General features: G+C 43.3%; 1 protein-coding gene across 1 annotated transcript; it reads right to left on the reverse strand.

Annotated features, from left to right (window-relative positions):
* Positions 1-2599: 2599 nt before the first annotated feature.
* Positions 2600-9873, reverse strand: ky (kyphoscoliosis peptidase). Its single transcript, XM_029725626.1, has 7 exons — positions 9770-9873; positions 7934-8716; positions 7548-7662; positions 6686-6803; positions 6342-6533; positions 5427-5617; positions 2600-5158 (listed from the first exon to the last, which is right to left on the reverse strand). The coding sequence occupies exons 2-7, from the start codon at positions 8681-8683 to the stop codon at positions 3846-3848; spliced, it is 2679 nt and encodes an 892-aa protein (XP_029581486.1). The 5' UTR covers positions 8684-8716; positions 9770-9873; the 3' UTR covers positions 2600-3845.
* Positions 9874-10374: the final 501 nt, after the last annotated feature.

Consider the following 10374-nt stretch of genomic DNA (forward strand, 5'->3'; position numbering starts at 1 on the left):
ACAGCAGAGTATGTATTGCCATGTTTTTACCACGATGCTGGACGCTCCTTGATGCTGGACACTCCTCTCCTCCATTTCATCAACAAAACAAAAACAATAACAGATGTGCTGGGGGGCCGACAGTGGCGCTGCTTCCCCTCATGCAGATTCCAGCTTTAAGCCATTAGAGGTACCAAAAGTCCAGCATTGACAGTTTCAAACCTTATGCTACAGTACATAGCCACTAGAACGTGCTGTATAGAAGATTGCGTAAGCACTAGGCCATTATGTGCTGTAGGCTATAGTAGGTTGCGTTATGTGTAATGTGCTGTCCCTCAGGGGAATGGTGATAATCAGTCCATCAAGTGGAAGATTGTCAAGCAGACCAACACCCCTCGATGGCACAGCCAGACATAGACTTTGCCTGGGTTCAACTGGCTGGTCACTACTGAGCCCCAATTGAATCAGGCTTTAATGGAAGCTCTAGCCACTTCAAATGGGACGGCTGATTGAGGTGGATGTATTAAAACTAATCAGACGCCTGCTCATCTTGAATAAGGTGTGTATGTGTCTGTTAAAGGGACAGGTTTTCAGTCCCTTGCAGTGGAGAGAGTTTTATTGAAGTCTCATCAGATGCATTTTATTCTATCAATCATATTTATATGTTTACTTGTTTAATCAGTTCACTATTACATCAGGAGGGGGGTAAATACTAGTCAATTAGCTGTGGCTGTTAGCTAGAGCTTGATGGGCATTAGTTAGGTAACTTAGCTAGCTTGCGCTTGGTTCCAAAACTGAACAAAATTTCACTGACATTATTGATGTCCATGGGGTTCAATCTAATTTACATGTTTTGGCTATAATGAATCTTTCCACCAAATTTCCCTCCACTATAAAAAATGTAGCTAGCTAGCATAGGCAGGTCAGTCTTTAAGTAGCAATGCCCCACCCATCTGAGGATCCACTTGTCACTTACATTTCCCTGGATTGATTGCTTTCATTTTACTACTACGACTCTTTCATACTCTTGCTTGTGCCTGTTGTTTTTTGCGACGTTATGACGTTACGATGGTAAAAAAATAAACCAAAATAGCTTCTTAGCAAAGAGCAATCTCCCAAGCAGGAACCCCGCTAGGACTTTCTGGGAGTGGTCTGAGTGGGGAGTGGAAAATGGAAAACCAGCTATTACTGGCAGAGAGGTTTGGAACTTTCTTATTGGTCTTATTGGTCTACCCTTATTGATAATATTTGTACAAATTCTTTGAATAATGTGGCTGGTACAGGTATACTTTACATTGACATTTCTGACCACTTTCCAATTTTCTACTTCTCTTTGGCAGCTGGATATAAACAGACATTCTCATTGACCTCCATACAAAAATTCCTTGCTTGGTGAGTGAAAAAAACAACATAAAAAAATGCCACCTGCAGGAGAAGACAGATTTTGGGCCCAGTTATCCCTCTCGCTTCACATTTTCCTCTCTGGTGCAGGTAGGCCTAGCCAGAGGAAGTTTTTGTGGTTGCAGGCCTGTTACACCCCTTTGTGTTTATGAATTTATAAATTAAAAGTATCTTCATCCTTTGTTCAACTTTTGCATTTATTAGAATTGTTTTGAAAACATTTTAACAATTTTGTTGACTGTTGCTACTTTAAGTTAACAACATCGGCTAATGTGTCCAACTTCGGTTGGAAAAGACGCACTGACTGCTTTCCCAATAGCAGTGGCAGCTTGCAAGCTTTCTTATAGTTAGCATCAGTCGTGTCATTAGCTTCTGCTAGCTCGTTAGCCTCCTTCACTGTCTCCTATCAAACAATTAGATAGCAAGTTAAGTGTCGGCTTTTCCAAATATATGTTGTTGAAAATACAATTTCCCGATCAGTAGGGATATAATGAATTATGCTTTCTGCACTTATAATGCATATCAATGTTTTATAATGATACTATAACTTCTTATGAGCAATTATGATATATTATAGCGAGTATTATATGGAACTATAAGTGTATTATACGGCATTATAAATGTACTTACTGTATAAGGCATTATATGTGTAAATCTCATAGAAAGTGCAACTAAATATTACATGTTGCTCCTGTAATTGGCTGTTATCGAGTCTTGGATGTATATCACAATAGACTGTGCGGCTTTGACTCTAGACCACCCTTAGACATGAATGGTTTGCTTGTGTACCACAATAGCAATTTCATGGAGATCAGTGTCTTGCTAGGTCTCAAACATGCAGTCTCATACTCTTTGCCTTAGCCTCTACCTTTGATGTAGCCAAGCAATGCTCACAACTACAGACTGGCTGAACAAATGTTTGTCATTCTCTTTGGTGTATAAATATTGAAGGTGTGAAGCGAAGTGCAAGAGGGGAAAAATGGTCTTTGATTTGCGTGAGCGAACAGCAGGTACAGGGAATGGTGCGAACAGGGATGAACATGATCCATGCCTACAAGTGTAGGATCTTAATTTGATCACCCTGTTGCAGTAGAACTTTAAACATTTAAAACATGTAGTGTATTTGAGGTTTAAAAAAGTTTTTAATTTCCACATTGAAATATCAACCCCTACAAAAATATCAATTTATTATAATCCACATAATAATTCACATTTCCTGCAGGATTATATTCCTGGTATAGCAAAATGGCTCAAATTAAGATCCTACACATCTAAAGACTATGTCTGGCTTTAGCCAGGCCGTGACATCGTCTAGCAGGCAGGCTGACTAATGGAAAATATGCTGAGCTCGCTATTGACATAGCAACTGACACAACAGTTAAAAAGGTGAGATCCACAGGCCAGATGTAAAATAAAACCAAAAATAAATAGATGGTGATGTGGTGACAATGTACACAGAGCCAGGGTCCATAACAGCTTATATAGAAGACTGTATATGAGATAGTGTTGCATTACTTAGACATACAGTATCAATACATAGTGTTCATTATGAAATGAGTTTCTGTACTAGAGGCCAAGTACAAGCTAAAGGTGTAAAGGGCTTCAGACACTGATTTCACCCTCATATAAGCTGTCAATAATGGAAAAAAATCCTATCCAACGGGAGTCTAATATAGAGAAACACCCATCTAGACAAAAAAAGATTTGAATAAAAAAGGAAACAACAATGATTTGTAATCTAAAAGGGTTTTATTAACCTTCAAGAGAACAGAACCTTTTGAAAAGTTGATAACACTAAGTCTAACCACTAGCACCTTCTTTAGCAGTAAACACAAGTCAATAACGTGGCACAGACAATATAGGATCAAAGTATTGCACAGGATAAAATAACTATCATTTTTACTATGTTCTACATTGTAGAATAATAGTGAAGACTTCACAATCACCCGACCTCAACCAAAAACCCTTGAATGAGTAGGCGTGCCCAAACTTTTGACTGGTACTGTAAGTATAATAATTGTTTCATCCATCATTGCATAGCTCATAAAGCGTTCAGCAATTCATGTTACCACTAATTTAATAGGATTCTGACAAACAATAATGATTCTAAATGCATTTTTATACAGAGCAGCAAAGTCCATACTAATAATTATTTATACATAGGAAGAATGAATTTGTGTTTCATACAGCACCTTGCAAAGGAAACTTTGAGGCATAGTCAGATATAATTTTCTTATGAACTAAACAAACAAACGAACAAATCGGAACCAGCACCGAAAGCTACATATGATTTCACATTTATGGCATTCAGTACCTCTGTCAAACCAAGGTATTTCTGATGGAGCACCTTATTCCTTGAGCCTAACCCATCCGTGCTTTACTGTGCTTCAACAAGGTTATGGTAAAATACCTGTTTATACAGTCTCTTATTAATCCCTCGCCTCCCCGCCCACCTGCTTATCGCTTTACATTTCATTCTGCTGGCTCAGCACATCGAAGGACATGATAATGGCCATGTCAGTGGAGCCCCCTCCACCCCCGCTGGCTGCCAGTTTGAGCTGGGACACGCTGGCCCCGGTGAACACCTCTCCCTCCCACACACGGCTCTTACTGAGCTGCAGCTCCATCAGCTGCTCTCCCACCACGCTCACCCTCTGGGCCCCAGGCACCCTGACCCTGAAGAGCACCCAGGACAGAGGCTCCAGGAGACCCCCGCGGGGCTCGAACAGCACGCTGCCCCTCTGCCAGGCTGTGTAGGTGCAGGGGAACGGAGGCCAGCTGCTCTCTGAGCTGTTGCGCAGCACAAAGTCACATAGCAGACTGAAGTCCTGGTCAGTGGAGGTTTTGGCATAAAGGCCCAGCTTGTAGACTCCGGCCTCGGGTAGGGCCACGCTGATTGTAACTTTGCTGCTGTTGTAGGTGAAGAAGACGTGCCGGCAGAGTGGGAGCCCCAGTCTCTTGCGTTGTTCCTTGAACAGCACAGCGTGGAGCTCCAGGTCTTGTTGGTTTTGGAAGGTAATGTTGCATTTGCCTTGCTGGGTGCTCACCACCGCCCCCGTGTGGCTGAACTTGGAGAGGCCAGCGTCTTGCGTCCGGATGCCAGGCCCACAAGCAGTGCTAAGGGCAGGGGGAAAGAGCTCATTGACGTTGATAGCGCCTCCTGTGCAGTGCAAGAGGAAGTTTCCTCCATTCTGGAAGCTGTCTTGGGGCCGCTCGTAGTTCCGAACAAACACAGACAGCCGATAGTAACCTAGATAGGGACAGAGGACGTTACAGGTGAGGCGGTCAAATTGGATTTGAGTTGCCAGACACCTCTTGGCTATGGATGGGTCAAGGTCTTTCTGGGTCAGTTCACACAGCATCATGAGTGGTCTGGAGGTGTGCAGGACTAGCTCGAAGGAGCCAGTCTCCGACAGCACAGCCTCTGCCCCGATGCTGCACTTCTTCACCCCCAGGCTCTCTGCGCTCCGCTGCAGACCCCAGGACAAGAAGGGGTTCTCAGGGAGTTCTTCAGTTGGTTTCTGTTCTGGACACTCCACCAGGAGAGAGCACACCCAGCTGAACGTGCCTGAGTTGTTGCCTGACCGGGCAAAGATCATGACGTCATACGTGCCACCTGTAGGGGGCAGCAGTCGTAACCTCATGCTCTCCCGGGTCACAGTGAGCAGGCCAGATGAGCTGTTGACCGCTTTGGGTTCACAGCCGTTCCGCTGAGAGATCTGGTATGTGAAGTCGACAGGCTTGGTGAACTTCATGGACACTGAGGCCTCACCATTTTCTGTACAGAAACAGAAACAGCAATTAGCAAAATCAACATATTTTACAGTATAGGCCTGAATGATGATACCTCTTCAATGGTAACTCTTCAGTGACATATTCATCTACAACTACTTTATGACTAACTGTGAATAACTGCTGTGAACAGTGTCCACTTTCAACAAAGTGTTAGCCTACCATTTATGTTGTATAATTCAACCTTGAGCACTAGTCTCCAGGTTTTTATGGACTGTGCCGCCATTTCGGTTTTATGTGGATGCGGGACTGACCTGTGACCAGCAGGAAGTGTTTGGGATGGAGAAGGGTCAGACCCAGTCTGTAGAACTCCGAGGTCTTTAGAACCCTCTTCTCAAACTCCTCCAGTGGGATGGGATCGTCCAGAAGCTGCCACTCCTGCTCATCTGGACAGTGGGAGTTGATGAAGTCCTCAGGGTCTGTCAGGAAGTAGAAGTCATCGTACCTGGACGACAAGGAGAATGGCTTAATAGCAAAAAAGCTAATGCTAATGCTAATCAAAAGTGACAATGTTTGGGAGATGTTGCAGTAGTTTTCAGAATGTTTTATCAAAGCACACTCTTTGATAAAAAGATGGTATCTACAACCTAAAAGTTTTTTTTGGGCTGTTCCCATAGCAGAACCCCTTGAAGAACCCTTTTTGGTTCCAGGTAGAACTCTTTTAGGTTCCATGTAGAGCCCTTTCCACAGAGGAGGAACCCAAAAGGGTTCTATCTGGAACTAAAAAGTGTTCTACCTGGAACCAAGTGTTATCATATGGGGACAGCCGAAGAACCCTTTTGAAACTCTATTTTTATATGATTGTAGTGAGATAATTCCAGTCTTATTTGGCACTAGCACTGTTGTATGTATGGTCCTGTGGACCACCTTGTTAAAATTGGTCCATTACAAAAATAGCTTTTGTAATGAGTGGCAATCATCATTACTTGTTTTCATCATTATCAAGTAACACGGTTCTTAACATTCCATGCACAAATAACCCACAGGGTTTATTTTAGAATAGCTAATCAGACACTAGTTCTTTGCTATTCTTAGTGATTCAATTGCATCTGTTGGCAGCTTGTCAACATAATAAATGTTGTGCTCAACAGTATAGTATGTACTTAACTCTGTGCTAGCACAGTTACCAATCATGTAGGCCAATTGCTTTACTTGGAAGTCATATTCACCTCTTAATAAAGGCTTTGTTGTCCATGTCTACTCTCCCTGCTCCCCAACATGCGTCCAGTAGATACCAGTGGCCTCCCAGTTTCACTGCGTTCCACATGTGGAGGGACTTGGTGTTTTGGTAGCTCTGGCCTTGCCTGTACCCAATACCTTTGCCATGGCCAGACACCTCTTGGCATTCGATTCCTGCCTCCCTGCAACGATGCAGGAAACATGTAAGGGGGGAGTGCCTGATGTGTTTATTACTGACAATGCATGCAGTTTTAGACCACTCAATTGTCAATGTGTTTGATGTTTTTATTTTATTTTTACGAATTATTTTTCAATGGACCAAATGCTGTCTTACTGGCACATCTGCATGCAGACGCTGGAGTACCCACAGCACACGCCCCGACCCGTCTCAATGACCCTTTCTGGGGAGCACAGCTTGTCCGTCAGGCCAAGGTAGCCACTCACGTCGTACTCTGCAAAAAGAACCGCCCACCCCATAACATTTAGGGAAGGATATGTCAAGAATTATGCCACTATCTTGCATAACTCAAAATGTCACTATCAAGGTATTCTGCAATCAACTTCCCTGGAAAGACTCCATGTCTAACATTGGGACATATGAAAAAAGACACAGTGTAACTTAAATTGAATTATAAGGATTTAATCCCCCACTATAACCACGGGACTGCTTGCCCATTTAATTAGATAACGAGGCCACTTATCACGTCAGACTGAAACTGTGCAGCTATTTCATTAACATTTCCAGTGGACCCAGAGTGAGATGAATGAATGTCTATTTTAATGAACGTCTGTCCTCGTTTGGTTGAACCGCAAGGTCCCATCCACCAACAGCTGATCCCTGTATATACGCAGTGGAAAGACCTTAGGGTAGCATTGTTAGGACAGCTGTGTAGGGATGGAAAGTTTGGGATGTATATCTAGTATGGTAAAGAGCCTAATGAGACCAACTCTTACCGAATAGTATGGGGCTCAAGAGTAAAGCTCTCTGATGCACAGTGTTCTAAGTGGTGTTATGTTGTTGGCAGTTTGCTGCAGTGTCGCTGCGCTGTCGTGAGTAAGCCGTGGGTTGGATAATTGAGAAGGTGTGTAGGAGTGTACGGCTGTTAAAAGTGTGTGTGTGTGTGTGTGTGTGTGTGTGTGTGTGTGTGTGTGTGTGTGTGTGTGTGTGTGTGTGTGTGTGTGTGTGTGTTACTGACCGATGTTGTGACAGAGCCAGATCCAGATGGCTCTCAGTTTCTCCAGCTCATTCTGCGCACCTTCTGTGATGGTCTGGGTGATGGTCGGAACTGAGAAGATCTTTTGACTGCGCAACTGCAAAACAAACAGGATTTATGGAGAAAAAGAAACTTAAATGCACACACACACACACACACACACACACACACACACACACACACACACACACACACACACACACACACACACACACACACACACACACACACAAGCATTTAAGTGCACAAATATACAAAAGCATGTACAATATACACACGCACGCTAAGATGCACAAATATACGCATAGACACACATACACACACAGTAGTATCCTACACGCACACATAATACAGTATTAGAAACAGACTTTTCCAGTATTGATGGCATGGTTATCCACCCTGCTGAATACTTCTGTGGTGGCAAAGAGTTCCTTTTTGAGCTTTTTTTTGGAGACGCTTCCACTCTTCACTGAACTGGAGCTCTGCCTTGGCCTTGGCTGGAGTTTGGGCTTCACCGGGGCTTGTCCTTCCACATCCCTCTGTACGTCACCCTCCTCCCTCCTCACTGTACTCTTCTTCACCACCCTGAGGGAGTAGGCAGCGCACTCATCTGACAGCTGTCGCTTGGTCATGGGTCTCTGGACCTCCAACTCCATGGCAGCCCATTTCTGAAACACAGAACTAGTCTTGGACTGGGCCACACCGGCAACAGTTGCCACTGTCGTTTTGGTTGCTTCGGTTTCTACAGTTTTGTGGCTTTTCATGATATTGCTGTTATTTAGTGACAGAACCTCCAGCTTCCACTCTTGCTGGACAACCGACGGACCTTGTTCGTCGTCTGACGTTGTTTTTGAGGTGTTTTTAGAGTGGCCATCTTGGGGTTTGGAGGCTTTCTTTTCACCACTTTCCCCAGTTTTGACCTCCTGACCTGAGGTCTTCTGTGTGGCCTGAGGGTAGGACTCCTCCTCGGTCACTTTAGTGTTGTTGCTGTTGTTGCTGTTGTAGCAGTAGTGCTGTTGGTGAATGTTGGTAGGGAGGGGGCAATGGATGCTGCAGAGTTTGAGGGATCTCTTTGGGAAAGGGACCTCTACAGACCTCATGTGAAGAACATTGCCCATCGTTTCCAGTTTTGGTTATATCGGACCAGAAAACTGAGAGAGAAAAGTAACTGTTAATTAAAGACTCAATATTAAACCAATTAAAACTGATCCTGGGACACAGAGGTGTAAATAATAACACTGCAATAAGAGTGAAAGTTATTTGAATCTGCACCTCTGCACTGTGAAGTGAAGGGCAAATAATACTAAATTCAGACTGAAACTTGGTATCTTCAAAAAAGACAATGGTGTAAAAAAGAAGGTTCACACTCTAGGCTAACTCAAGGCAATGCTGCTAAAGAAAAAAAATAGGCATCAAATTATACCTGAAAGCAGATGGTTGCTATTGATAGTGTGGGTAAATAGTAGCTTTATGATATCTACTTCCTCCATACATCTGAACTCATATGCCCTTTATACACACAAATATACTTCTGTAAACGCATCAAATAAATGACAGATGAAGTCATTACGAAGAGAGACCATGCTATTGCACTTGACATGTTAATTAAGGTAAAATACAACTTTTTCTCTGTGTGTTTCTGAAAATGTGACAGCAATATGTGAGTTGCAGATTATTTGTGCTATGTGCAGACGATGTTGTCTTAGTGTGCAATCTTAATCATATACAGTAGCGGCAGTCTGTACAGTTAGTCTTATGTTAGTCTATGTTAGGGCTGGATTCAATACGTATCGCCGAGGTATCCGGGAAGATCAACATTCAAATGCATTGGTAATTTCCGATTGAGCCGACATATGCAGCGTTTACCGTGAATGCAGTTTCATTGCCTTTGTCAATCGCACTATAAAGTGGATCTTCAGCGCAACAGATTGAATTGAGCCCTTTGTCTTATCGCAGCAGCTTGCAGAGTTTCATGATAACCTCAAACTGAACTATACAGATAATAACTTGCAAATTAATCGTAATAATGCCCAGAAGTAAACACACACGCCATGCCTCATATTCAAGTGATGATCTCAATAAATCCTAAAAAAGGGATTGGTAAGAGAGTAATGTATTTTTGTTGTGTTTATGGACCCCAGGACGATTAGCTGTCCTCATGGTGTTAGCTAATGGGGATCCCAATAAAGATAAAATATTCCTACCTGGTGTTGATGCTTTGTCAGCAATGGTAAATCTGTCTGGCTGTCTGTCTGTGTTCTCCCCCATCTATGTCTTGGCAGATCTCACCTCCCGAACCTGTGTCTGTTTTATACTCTGTGTGTCTCTCCTCAGGGCTGGGATGTGTAGGGTTTCCACGGCGAGGGGATGACAGACCTAAAAATACTACAAAGCAGCTGATAGAGACCAATGGCACAACTTTCCACGAGCGCTACCCTCCAGGGGTAGGAGTGGGCTGAGTGTCTAGGTCTGCAGAAGGGAGCCCAGGGGGGGCTCTGGGAAAGGTGTGAGATTTTGGGGAGGTTAGAGGTGACCTGGGTTCATGCTAACAAATTTTTTTGTTTGTTTACTTCAATTGTGGTAAATTTGAAAGTACTGTATTTTAGGCTGACAGAGCTGTAGTTTTATCTGAGAAAGGTTTCACGTGTGGGAGATAAACTCCATGGGTGGCATCATAAGTATGTTGAAAGCATTAGATTAGATTTTATTTAGTCACACGCACACGGTCGCCGATGTAGTTGCAGTGTACAGTGAAATACTTCAGATCCAAGCTCCAACAGTGGAGGTGTGAATGAAACAAGAAAAATAA

This window comes from Salmo trutta, chromosome 3, assembly GCF_901001165.1.
Source record: "Salmo trutta chromosome 3, fSalTru1.1, whole genome shotgun sequence".
NCBI lineage: Eukaryota > Metazoa > Chordata > Actinopteri > Salmoniformes > Salmonidae > Salmo > Salmo trutta.

Excerpts from the sequence above, each read along its gene's own strand:
- ky (XM_029725626.1), bottom strand. The coding sequence starts at position 8,683 with ATGGGCAATGTTCTTCACATGAGGTCTGTAGAGGTCCCTTTCCCAAAG. Across the intron at positions 6,804-7,547 it reads CTGGCTCTGTCACAACATCG|AGTACGACGTGAGTGGCTAC; the intron begins GTCAGTAACACA and ends TTCTTTTTGCAG. Across the intron at positions 6,534-6,685 it reads GTCTGCATGCAGATGTGCCA|GGAGGCAGGAATCGAATGCC; the intron begins GTAAGACAGCAT and ends GCATCGTTGCAG.